At 37.8% G+C, this 20,149-nt stretch overlaps 1 protein-coding gene across 2 annotated transcripts in view; it reads right to left on the reverse strand.

The window, feature by feature from the left end:
* CIT (citron rho-interacting serine/threonine kinase) overlaps nt 1-20,149 on the reverse strand; it is a 71,176-nt gene that overhangs the window by 35,740 nt on the left and 15,287 nt on the right. The window contains exons 9-18 of one of the 2 annotated variants that reach the window (XM_009699462.1): nt 19,690-19,870; nt 12,304-12,409; nt 11,289-11,432; nt 9,828-9,947; nt 6,113-6,283; nt 5,802-5,855; nt 5,182-5,235; nt 3,872-4,012; nt 3,372-3,497; nt 329-424 (exon numbers count right to left, since the gene is read on the reverse strand). In XM_009699462.1, coding sequence (XP_009697764.1) covers nt 329-424; nt 3,372-3,497; nt 3,872-4,012; nt 5,182-5,235; nt 5,802-5,855; nt 6,113-6,283; nt 9,828-9,947; nt 11,289-11,432; nt 12,304-12,409; nt 19,690-19,870 — 1,193 coding nt within the window. The remainder of the gene's footprint in view (nt 1-328; nt 425-3,371; nt 3,498-3,871; nt 4,013-5,181; nt 5,236-5,801; nt 5,856-6,112; nt 6,284-9,827; nt 9,948-11,288; nt 11,433-12,303; nt 12,410-19,689; nt 19,871-20,149) is intronic. The other variant, XM_009699463.1, reaches the window with a different exon arrangement.

Genomic DNA, 20,149 nt, shown 5'->3' on the forward strand with positions numbered 1-20,149 from the left:
ACTGAAAGCTTTTTCAGGATGTGAGATCCAATAGCGTTAACTATTATTTAGTCAGCAATAGTCAAATTACAATCAACAACTGCCTTCCTATAGCTCTGGCTTCAAATGCCTTCTGTTTTAATGCAGTGCTAAAGACAAATAAGGTACAATGGCATGGACTAGAAGAAAAACTTACTCAGATTCCATTAAGCGCTCTGAACATTTCAGCAGTGGTAAGCAAGAAGGGAACTCATAAGACAAAGCAATCAGAGCCTAAAGGCAATTGTATTTCCCTGAACTTGTTCTACCCACAAAAGCTTGTAAGAAGATGATAAAAAGGTATTTTTACTTTGAGTTTTTCCTCATAGAATTGTTCCTTCTGTTTCAGCTGCAACTCCAGATGTTGTGCTGCGATCTGAGCCTCACGATGCTTTTCTTCCAGCTCCTAAAAGCAGCAGAGATTCATATTCAGACACAATGAAATAGTAGGTGCTGTGTGTGTATGTTACACAGGTATCAAACATTCATTCATTCTCTTTTTTTAACGCTTCACACTATAAAAATCCCAAGACCAGGGCTGTCATAGTAAAAAAAAAGATTATGAGAGCTGCACATTATCTGTTTTAAGCTTTGCATATTGCTGCTGACCCATCTACTGTAGAGCAGATATACTGCTAAAGACAAAGATTTCTACTTCCATGGTAAGAATCTCCATTTCCCACTAAAATATTCCCAAAGATGGGCCAAGGATGTTTTGTGAAAACAAGCCATTGTAAACACTTTATAGCTGCACTGGCACCATAGGAAGTTCAGATCTATTTTTAATGAGGTCTCTCACTTGTTTTCTCACAGAAGATCTCAATAATGGGGCACTGCTGTCTATGCATTTCATTCTACACTCATAGAGTGGGAATAGTATTTCTTTCGCTATATTCCTCAGATGAATGTTGTCAGAATAACTATTTATAAATTGCTTGGAAAGTGAAAAGTGCAGGATGCAATATATACGGTAAAACATACCAGAATATTTTTAACCTTTTTACTTCACATCAGATAGTTTGAGCCATGCACAGTAATGACTTAATAACTTTGTATCTGAAAAGTTAGCTATTTCAGCTGTCTCACGATAATATTCAGGATATATCTATAATCACCTTTCAACAGAACACCTCGCAAGAGTTGAGCTTAGAACTTTATGCTCATTCATTGCCACATTTGCCATTCTCACAATTTCCTTAGAACAAGAGGCAGATCCAGGTCTGTCATTCACTGCCACTGGGTTGACTCTTGCATAGACAAGTTCAGGTTTTGGGATGCATCCAGGTCTCCTGTCTGCCTTCATTATTGCATAGCACAGGAAAACTTCGTGATATTCCTACTTTAGCTCTTTTCATATTCTCTTTTCTGATCTTCCTCATCTTGAAAACATACGAAGACTTTTTTGCTCCAGCAATTGCAATAGACCTCTTTTTCCAGAAGCGAGAATCAAAGAGGAGGTTCACCAAAAGTAGGTCATCTACAGTGCTTAGTACCCGACACTTCTGCAAGGAATGGAGATTGCTGCTTTTTGCAATTGAAATATGTCTCCCAGCAACAAGAAGGACAACTCACCTCCCCCAGAAGCCCACACATTTCAGGTCCTGGCAGAGAATCAGACAACTAGATCAGCAGCAGCTTCAAAGCTACCAGCATCAGACTGCTCATATTGTAGCAGAGGCTTCACCAGTTTCTGCAGTGGCACTTAACAGCCAGTGTGGGCTTAAAAAGGTAATTTCTTACCATTCCAGTTCTCACTTACTATCCTCTATGCAGCGCTAACTTTGTTATTAGCATCATAGCAATGATCTACACTTTCAAGCAGTAATATGTATCTTCTCTAACTTGTTTCTTATTTCTTATTCAATTCTCTACAGGCAGATCAGCTGGAACTTCTCAGGTACTGCTAGATGGATGTACATGAAACCAATGCCTTTATTCAACAATTTTCACTTTATTCTATGCAATTCTGTATCTTCAGCTCCCTTCCTACCTTTCCATACTTTCTGTACCAGGCAAAGTCAAAGTGTTTGCAGAGATCAACTTGAGGGAACGAATAGAAGTGGAGAAAAAAGAAAGCTATTACTCTGTGCCCCCAGATTAGAGCTGCAAGGGACTAGGAAAGAGTCTGTAGGTCTATTTCTTCAACATCTGTTTGACTTTTTTGTAAAATACTTTTGTGTCTCTCCAACATTCTATCAGAACTCCATGGAAACTATCTATAAGAAGATCTAAACCTATCCCATGGTGTAAAACAGTTAGTCGATATTTCTGCATTCCCTTCCAGTTTTTCCTCCACAGAGAACGTAATCAAAATCAACGAACAATCCCCATATATATACACAAGGCTTATGAAACAATTTGAAGTTTTACACTATTTCTAAACATAAAGTTGGCTCTGTGCCCAGTAAAGCCATAGTCTCCCACTTACCATGCACTCATGTTACCAAAACAACTTGAAAGAAACAGTACTACTGAAGAACTGATTCTACCTTTTCTTTAAAGCACTCAGGCGTGCTGTTGCTAAAGTCTACATATGCAGGTATTACACAGAACAAGTATGGGTCATCTGTTGACTCCAAATACAGTTATTTATACATCTCCATTTGGCCTTCCTCAGGTGTGTCTATGCTCAGGATTGCTACCAATAAAATGTAATCTTTTTTTCCTTGTCATATTTGCAACACAGAAAGAGAACTCATGAGAAACGCAAAATTAATTTAATTATTCCACTATAAAATTATGCTTCCTGTCCCAGGGAAGTAAAAGTAGTAGAAACACCCTCTGCTTAGTTCACTGTAAACTTATGTACCAACTCACTATAAAGATTTAATAGGTTTAACAAGGAGAGAAACAAGAAACTGCCAACAGAGAAGGTATGTGGGTGAAAATGGATTCCTGACAAATATTATCTTTGGAGACGAACAGTTTAGATGACTAATTTCTCTCTGCTTCAAAATGTAAGCATTTCAAGTAGATCTGATCTCTAATTTCCTTTGCAATTTAGTTTAAAAGCTAGGTATCAATGTTCTTATTGTTGCAGTAGAATGTTTTACTTCTGAAACAATTGTTAGGTAATTAATTTAAATATTACTAAGTTGACTTAAAAGTGCACCCACTGAGACAACTAGAATTTTAAAGTAGTATTAAGACTAAAGGTACAGGAGTGAGTTTGTAACTAATGGTGCAAACAGAATTTGAGTGCTTATACTTTCTCCAGTATGACTGGTACAAGAAACAAATCCCTTTATTCAACAATTTCCACCTTATTCAATGCAATTCTATGTCTTCCATTCCTTTCCTACCCCTTTCTTACAAACTCTTACCCTTTATCTTTCATTTTCACCTCTGCTCACCAGAATTTTTTCTGCCATCTGTTGAATCTGTTGAGATTTAGTTTGAATATCTTCCTTTAGACGGTTTTCTCTTCGTTCCACAGTCTCTAATCTCTTCACTTGATTCTCCAGAGAATGGCGCCGTTCCTGTAGAGCAATTATTAACTGCCATTTAGGCTAACCAACTCCGCATTATCACAAAGCAATGAGTAGTTTCCAGAAAAAGTCAGCTGAAGTAGTCAATATATGGTTGTCTTTTATATTTGAAATCCTCATGATGCCTCAAATCCCTTACGCTAACCACATGTCCTTATTGACTCCTCACTGAAAATCAAAAGCCTCTCAGTTTTCTTCAAAGAATTATATGCTTTTTAATTAAAAATGGATTAACGTCTAACATCTCTTTCTCATGAACAGTTACTAAAAAGAACACAGGCTGTTCACAGTTGTCCAGATGAGGGTTCCTAAACTGAGACACATCCTGATAACTAATTTACTCTAGATAGACATTGTCCACTCACCTCCGCTTCAAGCAATTTCTTCTTCATGCTTTCATTAGAATCTTCCCGATTCTGCAGTTTCTCTAACTCCTTCTCAGCTCTCTCCTTTGCTTGACGGATATTCTGAAGAAGTTCAGTTGCCTCTGAGCTAGCTTTCACAGCCTAAAGGTCCAAAGGAAAACAAAAGAAATATTACAAGAAAAACACATATACACAAAAACTTGGTATGTGAAAAGTTCATAACCTCAAGATGGTCAACATTCTGAATAAAATTGCTGCAGAACTTTGGCCTAGCAGTCTAAAATAAAGACAACCTACAAACATGTGCAGGAATCCAAATTCTAACTTCTGTCACATAATTCTTCTCTGTTTCACAAAAAATGAAAATCCAGGAGATCTTCATGTCTGTCTTGCTGTAGTGCAAGTTTCTAATTGTCTCTATGTGCTGAAAGTAAAGTCTACACCCAAATTCAGCTGAAGTTCTTGAAAAGAAAGCACAAAATACTCTTACTAAAACACTAGGAGAATAACCTGTCGGTCTACAGATAGTTCCTTAGAATTAATGAAAGGAGAACAGGGGACAGGGGATTAAAACATGACTGTTTTGAAATATTAGAAGTACTATTTCCACATAGTTTTGGCCTCGTATTCATATTCTAGATTCTAAGCCTTGAAAAAGCCCTCTCTCAACAGGTGCAAGTTCAAAAAGCTCTCTCAGTGGATTATTATGACAACCCCTTTCTTTTCTGCTGAAAGATCCCAATAAGAGAAGTTGCCCTACTCTTCTTACAGTGCCTTCTTAAGTGACAGACTGACCACAACTGGAAACATTACATATTATGTACTTCCCTCAGCTCACAGTGCTAAGGTATTTTAATTCTGTTGTGTCTCCTTATCATTCAACATCTTTACTGTAAATAACTGAACTGGAAAGGGATTTTGCAATTCAAACAGAGTATACTGGGAGACTAAACCAAGTCCAACATGCATTTTACTAGTGAGCTAAAAATGTCTGAACCCTGTCTTCAGAAGCAAGGGACCAGTGCATTCCATACAGAATACCCAAACTGGTCTTTTAGAGTTTCTCTACACTACTCCAGTTCTGACTCAGCTTCATTTGTAAAAATAAACATGTTGACATGTCTCAAGAGCCGAAAGCATACTGAGAGCACCAATGATTTCAGATACCAGTTCCCACCCCCTTTTCCTTATCATCCCCCATGCTATGACTAATTCTATTTTTGAGGATAAAACAAAGTGCATCCCTCCTCTGCATTAAGGTTTCACTGGAAAATCTTGTGGAAAATTCACTTTCACCACTCAGACATTACCTTTGTCAGCTTTTCCTGCAGCTCCTGGATTTTGGCCTGCTGCTCTGTATTGATCTGCAGTTAAATAACAAGATGGGCAAAAGAGTGTCATTAAAAAAAGAAAGGAAAAAAATACTCTCTACTTATGATACTGTATTTATTTTAATTCATTTCCCAAAAATCTTTGTTTCTTCCTATAAATTCCAACACATCAAACTGCTCCTTGGCAAAACTACTCCCATTTATACTAACTTCTGGTTGATTTCATATTTTGGTCAGCAAGTACATTGTCAGTGTGAGAATACTCAGAATTCTTTTTATTTTTCATTTGCTATTCTTTACTCATAAAGAAAACCCTTATGTATCACTAACCTAACTCCAAACTGACATTACACATAACGGCCTGTCTTTGCCTAGCTTCTGAACACAATCCATTAAGAACAGGATAATAAGACACAGCTTCACATCAATTCAGAAAGAATGGTGAATCACATCAAGAAAAAGATTTGTAAAAAAACTAAAAATAAAATAGGGAGGGATGTGAGGCTGTGCATGCCATTGACTAGCCAAAGGCAGTCTTAGTTTCTGTGCATAATATGAAAGACTGAGGAAGCAAACAGCAGGACACTGAAGTAGCATACCTTCTCCAATTTGCAATACAACTCTCCTGCTTCATTTTTTCCTTGATCTTTAACCTGTAACTTAAATATAAAATATATAAAAGTCTCAGGAAAAGTTGGTCTTCAATCTAGTCATCACCTCATGCAATTTAAACACAAGCAGTTACATAAAGTATAAATTACATTATTTCAAGCGTACCACTGAAAGACATTTTGTATTATTTCTACAAACCACGCTAATCTTTAGAGGACACACACAACTTGTGTGTGTGTAAAACAGCACTAGAAATTCAAGCAAGCATCAGCCCCCTCTCCCATGAAGCCTAAACTACCTTTTGCAATTTGTTGTGACATTCAGTAGCTTTACGTTTGAATTCTTCCGCTGCCAGCCGGGACTCTCTCAACTCCGATTCATAAAGATCACTACGCCTGCGAGCTGAAATAAGATCCTCTTCTAATTGATTCATCATCAACCTCATTTCTTCTACTTGAGCTTGATATTCCTGTAGTTGTAATGGAAGGTAAAGGTATTACATTTTAGAGGCAACAGGGGAAACACTTGGAGCAGCAGATCACAGAATACTGACTGCAGGGAAGAGGCGCATTTAAGAATATGTGGAAGAAAAGTAAAGTACAAAATAAAACAATAAGAGCTAAATAAAATGACATGTACACGGTGTTCTGGGTTGAGTTTTCACATGTTCAGGTCAATACCTCATAAAGTCAAAACACTGACTTTTTGAAAGTGGCTTCACTGCAGAAATACATACATACATCCACATTCAAATGATTAAAATTACTTACATTTCTAATTTCTGAAAGAGAAACGTGCCTTTGATTTGATGTCTATTAAATGTCCAGATGTTCCCTCAAGACATATTTTCTCAGGCTGATAACACGATAATTACCACAGATCAGCACAGCTTGGGTAAAAGGAAAAAAGGAGAAGCAGAGAGGTAGCATACGGTGGCTTCTAGCCATCAGCTATTTCCTCTTGACAGAGTTAAAAAGGATCATATTGCCCTGTATGGCAGACAACCTAAAATCAAACATTTTAGAAAAACTGCCTAAAAATCACACTGCCCATAGAAGATATTTGCCTGTATAGATAGAAATAATGATTCTCCATGCAGGAAACAACAAGATAGGGCATTTGGATGGGAAAGGTGGGAGAAGAAAAGAACATTTGAATTGACTATCTCAATGAGACCAAGTACTCAAACTGAAACTAGCTCATGAGATTGCTTCTCATACCTTCACTGGCAAAAAAGAATTTCATTATGTTTATTCAGCATTTACTAAGTCCTGTAAGTATACATTTAATAAAATTACTCTAAACAAACAAACAAACCCAACAAAACACAAAACCAAAAATCAAGTATTTTTTACGAAGCTGAGAACAAGTAGAAAACAAGCACATGAAGAGCTAAGAAAAAAGATTATGAAGGACTGACAGTGGGGGAGTCTATATTTCTTTCCATTTTAATATCTTACAATACGCCTGACTACCCCCATATTCAAAAGAGTAACTATCTCATGACAAAATCAGGTTTGTCATCACTCCTTCCAACCAGCCAGCTGTCTTTAGTTAGACAAGTGATTGCATGAACACTGACCCTAATGTCAGCCTGTGATTCTCTAGCAACACGGAGAGCTTATGCAGATATTTAAAGAGGCTGGGCCTTTAACTGATTGCTTTACTCTCTGTTACAGGGAGCATGACAGAATGGCTCTTTGGTTTGTAATCCCCAAATTGGTTCTCCAGTTTTTAAGGCAGACAGAGGACCTACTCTGTCCAGTTAGTCTGTCTATGGATGATCTTACTTTCTTGCTGGAAAGAATTAGAGCCTTTGTACAATAAGTGAGCATACATTAACTCAAATATTTGTTTCATGCAAATACATTTGTGAATAAAAGAGGCAGAATGGTTTGAAGGAATACATGTTCTGCTCAGAAATCGTAATGTAAAACTCCCTAAAATGCTGGCTTTTATATTAGCAAACACAAACACTTGACTAAAGAATTACAGGTATGACTACAGTTGCCACTGTGAAAATGAGTGTTTGGGAAGGGAGGAGAATGTGGAGGGAGAAAAGGAGGAAGAAGAGGAGATAATTAGTAATATTTGAGTTTTTCTTGTTTCTTCACATTCACAAGACTATCTTTGAATAAATCTCATGGTCAGGTCAGAGGAACAGAGCAATACCTCTTGCATATGCATTGGCCATAGCTTAAAAACTATCAAGATGTACTTAAGCACATATTAATGGACAGGCAAAGCTCAGGGCATATATCTGAAGAAAATCACATCAGGGTAGCTACATACAAATGAGTGGACCTTTCTTAAAAATATAGATTCTGATTTGTTGCAAGTTCATCCATTCATATGGGTCTTCATCAAGTAACGATCAGAACACAGGTTTAGTTTAAAAAAAAAACAACCAAACAAAAAACCCCCCACAACAAAAAAAAAACAAAAACCAACCAAACCACCACAAACACACCCCAAACTATTCAAGTATCTGGGGTTAAGTTGAACCCACAGTCTTGCCCTGAAAATTTCAAATGTCTAATTATGGGGTTTTGAAGATTCTGATTTGTTGTTAATTTTACTCATTTTCTCTCAGGCTTCAGGGTTTCAACAGCAAAACTCTAAGGGACTCTTCCATCTCACGTCCCAGTTCCCCCTGACTTAAAAATAACAATCCAAGTCTTTAATGGTTAAGATCCACCTGCTGGTATGAGTCAGCAAAAACTCTGCATATTTTGTTGTGATGTTCTTGCACATGGGTTTCAGATAGCTCAGAAGACCACCCCAGATATGAAAGTCTGCAGGATATTACATATTCATTTGTTGACCTAAGCAGCATTTTTATGTCATCATGAATCTTCACAAGTCAAATTAAGAGATTCTGGGACAAAATATTTAATTAAAAATTACTTGCATTATTTTTCCTCTGTTACATGCATCTGTACTGCAAAAGAATCTATTGATATATATCATCACCAAAAATGTTCCACATTTCAATATTTAAACCAACTTTGCTAATAAGGCACCAGAACGCAGAGTAATGAGCTTTAGATCCCTTGTATTACATAAAACAACCATCCAGAAGAATGCTGTAGAAGTCTATGGAGGCCTAAAACATCCAGAGAGTTGTTTTTGCATTTCATTACTATTTACATAAGACTTGGTCATGTCTGGAGAATTATTACCAAGGTTTCTGGGCTTCCTTGTCTAAAACACTCCAAAATTAGTCAGTTAATGTTTGTAAAGTGCTTTGAAGATGAAAAACAACAGATAATTGCAAAGAATCATTTGAACGCCATAGCAAATTTCAATTGCTTTTTCTCAATACAGTACATTGCTATTAATTCATACAACTGAATGGGTTCTGTCTTACAGACCATTTTAAATCCTAAAAATGTCCACACATGTCACCATATTTTCATTTAATTTTGACATTTTTTTTCCTTATGAACAACTGTATGGATTAATGAATTTTCAACATCCTTCTGGTGGAAGAAAAAACTATGAACATCTACTTTGCAAATAGATTAAATTAGGAAAAAAACAGTTAGGCAACACAGATTCTATATTGAAAGACTATTAAGCATTTTAAATGGCCAGATAAGAAGAAAAAAAAAAAAACTAACACAAAACTAAGGCTAGCTCAGTTCTCTCCCAGGTGAAGATTCATTAACTTGTGAAATTTGTATAGCTAGACCATTTAAAATGGATAGTTAATTTCTAATGCAGATTATTACTAAAGCATTGCAAATTTCTCCTAAGCTGGTTTTATAGACAAAGTACTTTCAGGACTAGAAAAAGAAAAACTTGAAGTTTGGAGTTTGTTCTTACTTGCAATATACACAAAAGTGTAATTTTGTTGCTTCCCATTTTGTTTAAGAAACAATGTGAAAACACACAGACTGGGAGTCATCACAGCCTACCAACATAAAACATAATTCTGACAACACAGCTAGAATATGCCAAGACTGCCTATTTCTGGGTAGCCACTCTGCTCCCCGAAGAAACAGGTATACCTGTTCTTTGATCTCTTGCAGTTTTCGGCTTTGCTCTCTGATATCATGAAGTAGCTGTAGTGCCTTATCATCTTCCTGAGACACCTCCATCCGTGCCTGCTCCAGGCTTCGCTTTAAGCTCTGCAGAAAGCAAAATGTTCAATACATAGTCTTTGGTTTTTCAGATGGCTGTATAATAAAGATCTTTAGCTATACAAATGTCTCCTTGGCTGCAGTGAGACATCAAAAAAAATCGAGGCACCAATGATGGAACCCTAAAGAAATTCATGGCCAGCGCTATCTATCCAGATAGAAGCAAACCATTTTACAAACACTGTTTATTACACTTAAATCTTACTTCAAATCTCTACTTCCTCCCATCAGGTTTAAAGACAAAAATCAAACAGAGATCACAAAAGGCATCCATTATTGACAGCATTTATCTATATTTTATCTAGCACTATTAATTCACAACGCAGATACAATCCTTCAACTTCATGTTACTAACAAGCCTGTTCATTTTTCTTGTTGCTGTTAAGCGAGTTAAACCTTTAATCATTGTTAAACTTCTACAAAGAACAAAAGAGCTGCTTCTGTATCTCACCACATGCCTTACCTGCAAATTTTGACAGACCAGTGGTCCTCCTATCAACTGTGTATTATTCTTCAACAGAAAGATACAAACTGAATTTTATTTATTTACCTAGTAGCATTTGGTATAGGAAAATCACTCAGCCCTGTTTTAAGATATGCCTCCCAACAAACGAACTGTCAGAAATGCTTTTCAATTCTCTGAAACCAAGAATTATCTGGATTTCTTTTCTTGGTACAAGAAAGGAAACAGAATATTACATCCAACAGAAGCTATAGAGACTGTTAACCAGAATGAAAATATCCTCACTGGAATCTTGCCAGGACAACTGGGCAGACATTCCAGTTCCCATGAAAAATGCCAAATGATCTCTGAAGACATGGTTTTACGGCCTCATTTTTACATTCTACCTGAAAAATAGCACCTGTCCTAGCATCATCCCTGACATGACGCTGGGGAACTGGATCAGTCTGAACTCAAGAATACCACAGACGGAGGCTACACCATTGTTTCCTAATCCTCTTATTTGTCCTTGAAGATTTCTGTCTAGGTACTGATTAGCCCCCATCCTCTTCTGGCTAAGAAACCTGAAAGAAGTCAAACCCAAGCACATTCTAGCGCAGTCAGTAGGAAACATCACAAATAGTTTCAGCAAGACGAGGGCAGTAGTTATTACTGTATGTTCTAAGCACATGACCATGAAACAAAGTTTGAACAAAACTATCAAGCAAGCCCCTGCAAACAATTCCGGGTTCTATGTTCAACAGACATCCTCTCACATATTATTTTCTCTCCATCAAGTACCCCACTGAAACCATGATGGAAGAGAAAGGCAAAGACCACCAGATTTCAGGCCTTCAGAGCTGAAAGGACTGGGTGTAAGGGCTCACACTGCATTCTGTGATATAGGTGGCCAGGTCCTGCTCCAGGAGGGATCGCTGGGTCTCAGAGGCTTTCAGTTCCACCTCCTTTTGGCTAAGTACAGCCTCCACCTCTGACACTCTCCGGTGCAACCGCGTCATTTCCTGCTCCATCTGCAATAAATATCAAGAGGTTATAAAGCGGGCTTCAAAAACTTTGTTAACTGCAACTTTCAGAGCTCTGTTTGTAAGGAATTTGTCTCCAAGAGACTTCTAGCTATGTTTCTCCAAATGGTGTTTAAATTCCGATACCATTGTCTCTGCTCCAGGAATGCACAGTTCTTCTTATGGACAAGTAGTAAGTCTAAGTCACCCCATTCATTCAAGCTGCTTGTTCATATTCAGTCATTCTTCGAACCCCAGTTAGCAAAGAAGACACAATCATTTTTCACCTGACTTGCAGAGATGGGTCACTTTAACCTTATCCCAAATCCATGCTGGACCAGAAGATGGTTTCCCCCCATCTCCTTGTCAGGAGGAAATGGTCAAATCCAGTACAGAGCAGGGAGAAAAGTAATCGAACTCTCATAAAAGTCTCAAACAAGCAGTAAGTTTTAAAAGACTCCACCGGGTTCCCTTTATCGGAGCACAGCAACTGTTATAAGATGTTCATCACAACGAGTGACGTGACAACAGTTATGTAAGTAGAAGCTGATGAAATAGGAAGAGAACCTCAGAACAGTACTGTTGTAATTGTGCGTACGATGAAGAGGCACGGCCTGCAGGAAGAAGCAGTCATCTGTGTCACGCTGAGAAAAGGACTGTTTAAAATCCAGAGGCGCTTTTTGTTAAGATAAAAGTATCTACAGCAACAGCATGGCCTAAATTCATCTCCCTTTGTATTGGACAGGAAGCCACCTCACTGAAGGAAAAGCACTTTGCCCACCGCAAGTCTGGATGATCAGCAGCATCTGACAGATCCCTGGACATACAGTGGTTGCAGATTCCTGGAGCAATGGAGATGGCCAATCGCATAAATAAATACCTTGTGACACTTGTCCTGGGCGTCTTGGAGTTCTTTGCTCTTGAGAAGAAGTTTCTTTTCCATGGAGCTGACCTTGGCTGGAGAATCCACACTTGAAAAAACAGATCTAAAAGAGCAAAGCCAAAGAACACATGAATATAGACAAAAGGTACGGAAATCTGCATTTATGTAGCCTTTGTAAAGTCATTGGGTACTTACTTATGTCAGGATAAAAGAAAGGTGCAGCAATCACAGTCTAACAGCTATCATTTCAGATCAAACGTACTATAAAACCTGATGACAGTATATCAGTATTAAATAATCCATGTGTACTTCTAGTTACAATATTAATATTTTCCATCAGTGACTTTCATGTCAGAGTGCAAAACAATAAATCACAGCAAGATTTTTGCATAACTTGTACAGATTCATGAGTGTAATAAAAACAAAGCATAAAGTCAATGTAACCATTTGGAAAGATAACAAATTTTCAGATTATTGCTTTTTACTTTGTACTTTACTTCTAAACAGGTTGCAAAATTATCATCAAAGTATAAAAGCTCTAAAAACTTTACCATGTCATAATCTGCACCACAGGAAGAAGAATTTAATATCCTTAGTTACCTTCTGTGAATCAAAATTGAACTGAAAATTTCCTAACCCAATTCATACGATCCCTATGAACTCAATCAATATCAGTATGATTAGTCACACTGCAGAACTTCAGAGTTCCACTTATAAGTAATTTTTTTTGTGAGACACAACTTAACTGTACTATTCAAAACAATTTGACTCCAGAAACCTGGGGAAAGTATTTACGTTCTTAAGCTTTCTGTCTAATTGGGACTCAATGTTTAAGAAGCTTACCATTTCTGGTAGTCTAAATTCATTCTAGAAAAGGATAGGAAGCCACTTAATGTTTTGGAGCATATTTTTAGTGCTTTGCAGTCTTAAATATGTAATTTGCAACCAAAAAATTAAGTACACACATCAAAACATAATTTTAAAAATCATATTCTCCCTCGCATAAAATGATTCAAACTAGATATTTAAGCAGTTAATGATGGAACCAGTGTTAACTGATAGATGAAAATGCAGAAGTACAATGAAGGTGCTAATAAAAGATCATACAGCCTGCCCACACATTGCTTTCGGCTTCTCCTGGCCACAGTTTGGTATGCAGCCAGTTATCCCCATGGAGAGAAAAGAGCTTTGAGCAGCTCTCTGCATATAGCCATACACCCACACACAGCAGCACAGTCTCTTCTTAAGACCAAGGAAAGTTTGATTCCATCACCACCATTTTCTGAGAAAAATCTACTCTTTAGTCCAAATAGATATGCACAAAAAAAAGACACATGGATTTTTATGAAAATGCTGCAGCAACATATCTGTATCAAAAACAGATCTTCAGTACCACCAGCTTAAGCAGTCATTAGGAAGCACTGTTTTGATATTAGCAAACAAACATAGAAAAATCCACTGATTCTTCCTTGAAAGGTGAAATATTAATATTTCTTCAGAAACCTGATATAGAAAAACTTAGAAGAAAGATTCCTGCATGTCAACAATACAGATATGATCAGGACTTAATAAAAAACAAATGCCAAAAGCAAATGCTTTTGTAAAGCATTCCTTTAGCCCTGGTCCAATCAATCTGATCCCTCAAATTATCATATTTGAAAATCAATTTATAAAGCGTGTCTATACTCCTACAGAGAAGAGGCAACCATCTGAGAAAGATGCATATTAAATCCCATAACAGCTGGGTGTACAAACAAGGCTAAAAATGAATAGTTGAGAAAAGCAGTCTAAAAATACAAATTAAAGCTCACATTAACTAAAAATGACACTAAGGAATCTGCTTTAAAATGTTATTCAAATATATGTAAATAGCTGCAAATGTGTACTGAGACAAGTCTGAAAATCTTTTTATAATAAAAATATAGCTTTACAGGTCTGAACTGTACTGGATAAAGCAATTTTTTTTTTTTTAATTATAGTTTCAACATTAGCCATCACTTTTTAACTTTTATTCTTTTCAAATCTGAGACATTACCTAAGAAAACTATAGCCAGTTCTCACAGACCTGGTTTTATTTGCTGCTTCTGTTTCACCTCCCTGAAGGGGCTAATTTTATTTGTTACTTTTGCTTATTTATTTTATTTGCTATTAAAAGAATCAAAGTCTAATATTACAGGCACCATTTTGCATTTCAAAAATGTCTCTCAGCAAGCCAGTTTAAAGCATCCATATGCACCGCAACCCAGGACGTAACAGGACAGATTCAGGCAAGAAGATAGAGAGCTCTGCAAAGACACGTTGTTCAGCCAGGAGCGAAGGGATGGGACAGAGCACAGGAGAGTCACGCTGCCCGAAGTTTGAATTTCATTAGGTGACTGTAGAGGGAGCTGCTCCTCAGGGCTGGTGTCACTTTTGTGAGGAAAGAGAAGGCTACAACCTAGAACTACAGTCTGTCTTCCTCATCCCTGTCCGAAGGGAGGAAGAAATTCCTTAAAAATATACGTCCTGGTGACACGACGATTTTCCTGCCATGGGAACAGTACATCTTATCCCCAAGTGAAGCTGATTTCAGTTAGCACTGGGGACACAGTTTTTAAGAGACGTCCTTTCTCAGTAATTCTTTCCAGTGTACAAATTATATTAGAACAACTTCATGAACATCCATACAACCTTCAAAGTATCAGAAAGGAGGCAGACAGAGGAAATCAAAAGAAACGGAATACTGACTAATCTAATAAGCCTTGTCATGGTGATACAAGCTCTCAACGCAGCATGACAAGGTAGAAAATACCCACATTGCTGGGGCACTTATATTCTTCCTCAGTCAGCATCATCTCAGAAATTAAACACATACAATCCAACATCAAAAGCCATGATGCAAAGCTATCATTCAGGTTGGTACCATCTCAGAATATTTCATTCAATTAACTGCTACATCTGGATTAATTCTCTTAGCACAACAGAGCAGTTTCTGCTGTTTCCTCTGAAGTGTGAAAAAAACATTAACAAAAGGTAACCAGCACACATCAACAAGAAAACTGTAATAAAAGATTAAAAAAAAAAAAAGGTCAAGTCTCTAGTACCAAGTGCTGATAGCACTAGCTGTGCCAATTTACTTTCAAAAGCAGCACTGCCCACACGACTGAAAAACAAGTTAACTTACAGCTGACTATCTAGTGATTTCACAGCTAGATCAGCAACAGCCTCAACCAGCAGAACTATCAGAAATGGTGCTAGTTGTGTAAAAGCTCCTCCAGTCTCAAGGTGGCTGAGATGAAGAAGAAAAAAGTATTAGTATAGGAAAAGCTATAAGATGATGCTGAGGCATGAAACTCGTATCTTAACCTCTCTTGTGCATCATACCTCATACCTTCCTTTGTCCTTTTATTCCACTCTCATAAGCCCCCAACTCACCTGTGCTTCTTCCTTCTCACAACGATTGACACCATCTGTCCTAATCCTGGCCCCCACACAACATGCCTATAATCTCATCCCCCGTCCCTCATGCTCTATTCTTTTTAGCATTATACTCATCTGTACCTTCCACCCCCTCGTAAATGCTTGCTCAGGCCTAAAAAAAAACTAACCAAAACCAAACAGTGATACCATCAATCTGTGAATAGAGCTAGCTGAAGCAAAGCATATTTTTGGTATGCTCATCCTGTGCTTCCTCTTTAATCTATCTTTGGCGAAAGAGTTTACCAGCATCCAAAAAACTGTTGGAAGAAATCAGTAGTCCTTCTTTTTGGAAGAAAGGCCCATTTTAACTCTCAGTATTTTATAATGACAACCATGAATCCATATCAAATTTTTTCATTAATAAATAAATAAATAAATTCTTGAAAAATACCACTTCTTAGGAACCTACAGAAAAGATTTGGACTATCTACCAAAGCCTCACAGACCACAATTCAAGAATTACTAGGATTACATTATTACATTCTGACAGATAATTAAAAAAAATAAAACCCTACATCAGCAACTGAGATTAGGTACTAGTCCCACAGTCAGTCTTGCCTGTGAATATACCTCTACGTTCTGGTTTAACAAGTATTTTGTATTAACCTAAGTTCTGGATCATAAGTATTCGGGTCCCTTTAGCTCCTTACTCATCTAAGAGAGGACAGAGGCAGGCAAAAATTTACATCATAAACTATTTTTTAATTAGGTTTTTTTTTGTTTGTTTTTAATTAGGTATTTTGATATATTTTATTAGGTATTTATTTTTATAAGGTACGTCGGTATATTTGGTTAGCCCTGGATTTAACACTTCTGTATCTTATGCCTTAGGGCTTCTGCTAGTCACCTGCAAAGGACAAGAACAATTTTCTTTCACCACTTGATGCATATTTCTGGCATCTAAGGGGTTTCCTCACTTGTTTTAAATACTGGAGATCCGCTGCAGTTAGGGACAGGAAGTAAGGTGGGGCTGGCTTTTAATGGAATTAAACTCTCAGTTGCCTGTTATCTTGCCACAGTCACATGCTCGCAGCCAAACCAGTTGCCAGACTTGCAGTCAGGCAGGCATTTCTCCCCCGTATTAAGAATTCAGAGACCATGATGGGAGAAGGAATTTGCTGGTCCTTCTCTGCAGCCTGATCCCAGTTCTTAGAATCATGTAGGAGATTTAACAAACACTGCTAGTACAGGAAGCTATGACATAAGCAATGTCCTTGATTTCTCCTGATTGCTTCCTACAACATGTTATTGTCATGCCTTTTGCTCTTTTGTTAAATCTTATGTTTGTTATAGTGTCACAAATTCTTCCCAAAACTCATGGTATGGGGCAACATACGGGACATTTTCATTCAACGTACCCTTCTAAACCACACACCGACTATATAATTTCTGGCAACAGGTCTAAGTGACTTAGGTGAACCCTTCTAACCCTAAGTGCTTGGAAGAAAGAGGAGAATGGGAAAGAGAACTCCTTTTATCCTTCTTTGCCTGAATTTTTTTAACTGCCTTTTCTCTGAAGCATTTGAAATTCCTAGCTTAGCTATGGCTTCTTACTGTCTAGTGAACAAGGGCAAGAGTATAACCCTAAAGTTCATAGCTTGACAGCCCTCAAATTAAAAGCAATGAAAGTTTCAAGGATCTTGTTAATGGCACTCTGCAGTTGCCTGGCCTAACTGTGAGCAGCACTAGAGGCATTAGAGCTATCATGCTGCAGACACAGGAAAACAGATCTGCATCACTTAGCAACCACACGGGTTAGACTTTCAGAGGAAAGGTTTTAAGAAAAATTCTGGACTAATAAACTTGATGACTTAGGACCTTCCAAAGAAGACATCCCAAAATTCACAACAGATAAGCCTACCCCCCATTTACTCTTCTCTTCCCCATCTAGAATTCGATATTCAAGCTAGTGTGGACAGAAACAGCGGTTTATTTCCTCGAATAAAACATACACCTTATAATATTCTATAAGTAAGAAGTTATCTTTATGACCCGGTGTTGCAGTGATACTGAGAATAAACTAGTCACTGCATTATTTAAATACAGATATTTTCAAGTCTCCATACACTCTTTGCCATATTAAAATCACCTTCTTAGAACAATTTGCAACTATTTACTGCTAAAAACAAAGTGCATTTATCAAGCTCTTATTCAAAAAAAGAAACCACTAAGATCTACTTATATTAAAATTATTTAGGGGAAAATAAAGTACATGATGTCTTTCTGTTCCAGCTCAGAAAAAAACAGGCCACACCAAGCAGAAATTTTACTTCAGTCAAAATTTCTCCAGAGCACATTAATCTCTCTATTCTTTTGCTATACCCCTTCTCATGTATTACCAAAATTCAAATATAACTTCAATATGCATTTTCAGTACTAGCTCCACAAATAAAGCATATCAATCAACCTGCTAACCTGCTGTATCTATATTGCCTTTCAGCCTTCAACCTCCAGCACAGTTACACCACTGTTCCTGAGACTTTACTTCACGGTCCTGTTCAGTTCTAGTCCTGGGCCCTGATTACATATACATTTTTATCATATATACATCGTCACTGTTGAGCCTCTTCTGACTGTTACATGAATGGCCATGTAGCCTTGATAGATGGATTGCAGTTCCTCAGGCAGAAGAGATAACACCGTAAGTTATCACACTTCTAAATCAAGATAGATTTTAATCCCAGGAATCTACAGATGTAACATTCTATTTTTCTAATTCTGCTGACAATATTAAATCATTTCACAGAAAGAATAATTTTGGGGTTTTATGTCCTCTCTCTTCCTTCCTCTTTTGTCATAGAAGCAACTCTGCTGAGGAGGGACAGTCAAAGATTACCTTTTTATTACTGGCATAACCATCATATAACCTTGATTCACGGTGTGGGCAATATCAAAGATGTCAACAGTATCACCAGATTTGGTTACACACTTACCACAGAGCAACTATCACAACCAATAAGACAAAAAAAAATGAAAACTTGATTAAGACAGATTGACAACGAAGTCCCTTAAGGGAACTAACTAACAGCAATGAACGATAGTTGACATGAAAGCACAGTGCCTTAGTGCATTGAGTCACTAACCCAGCTAAAGCCATTGCATTTCTGAGAGGCCTCATGATACTGAGGTAAGGACTTCTAAACTTAACATACTGCACTAATACTTTTTCAATAGCTCTGTCATCAGAAACTAACCACCCACCACACCAAATGGTTTATACCATACTATTTATATTCTTCTTTTTCTGACTCCATTCTCTCGGAAAGTATGTTTTCTTTTTCTAGATCTTTACCTCCCTCCACACACACATACCCTGCATACTTCGTCTGAATCTCCAGTCTCTTAGCACACAATACAGCAATGTCCAGTCTTCGTATTTAACTTGACCCAACAGCACACAGTCAGCTGCCATGAAGCTCCTTCTCTTGTTCACTGACCCATCACTGCACATTCCCAGGTTAGTGGAGCTCCATTTCTGCGGATCACTGATTCAGCCTTACACATCCCCAGCACTTGGTGCCCACTCTCTGACCCAAAAAAATAACACCCCCCCCCTTTTCCATCTCAGAACTCCTCAGTATTCTCCCTCTTTCAGGGATCTGCAATACCAGAAATGCAATCACCTACTGCTTCCTGGTTAACAGCAACAACTAATTCAAAGTATTTGAACAATAATTTTAGCAATAACTGTTTTAGAATCAATCTTTCCATTCCCTTCCCTCCCCCTCATCCCAGAAATAATCATAGACCAGTAGGACATGCACAAGCCACAGTAGCAACAGATAAAGCCAGAATCTGGCAGCTTCCCTAAAGCAGAGTACAGTCCAGTTAAAACAGCTTTTCCCACATACACCATTCCTCATTGTAACAAACCTTTGCATTTTTCCACTGGTCCTATCCACCTAAGCAATAATTCCTACTTACTCTGATCTGAGGATCCCTAATGCCTTGATGAATGAAAACCCCACAAACGGCAAATCTTCACCCGAGAAGCCTGCTGGGTTCAACTGGCGCGTAGAGGATAAAACCCGCGAATTCTTCTCTGGTTCATCAAAATTTGAGGTGTCATCATCAGACTTGAGAGTAGGAACGAAGGGGGGAGGAGCTGGTGAAGAAAGCAAGAAGAAAAGACAAAATTCAGCTACAGTTCAATCTGCAACAGTCCCACTCATTCAGTGCTTACAATGGCACTGCAGCTCCTGCTTTTAATCTTGCTAACACAAGCAGACTGAGCTGCTGCTCTCAAATGGTATTACAGCAACAAGAGATTAACCCTTAAGCTACCAACATGGCTACCACTCTGCAGGCAGAATGTCTCCCACACTGATTAAATTGGGTTTTAGGTTGGGGATTTGAGATTGTTGGGTTTGGGGAGGGGGGGGGG

Source organism: Cariama cristata, unplaced genomic scaffold, assembly GCF_000690535.1.
Source record: "Cariama cristata isolate BGI_N322 unplaced genomic scaffold, ASM69053v1 scaffold6684, whole genome shotgun sequence".
Lineage (NCBI taxonomy): Eukaryota > Metazoa > Chordata > Aves > Cariamiformes > Cariamidae > Cariama > Cariama cristata.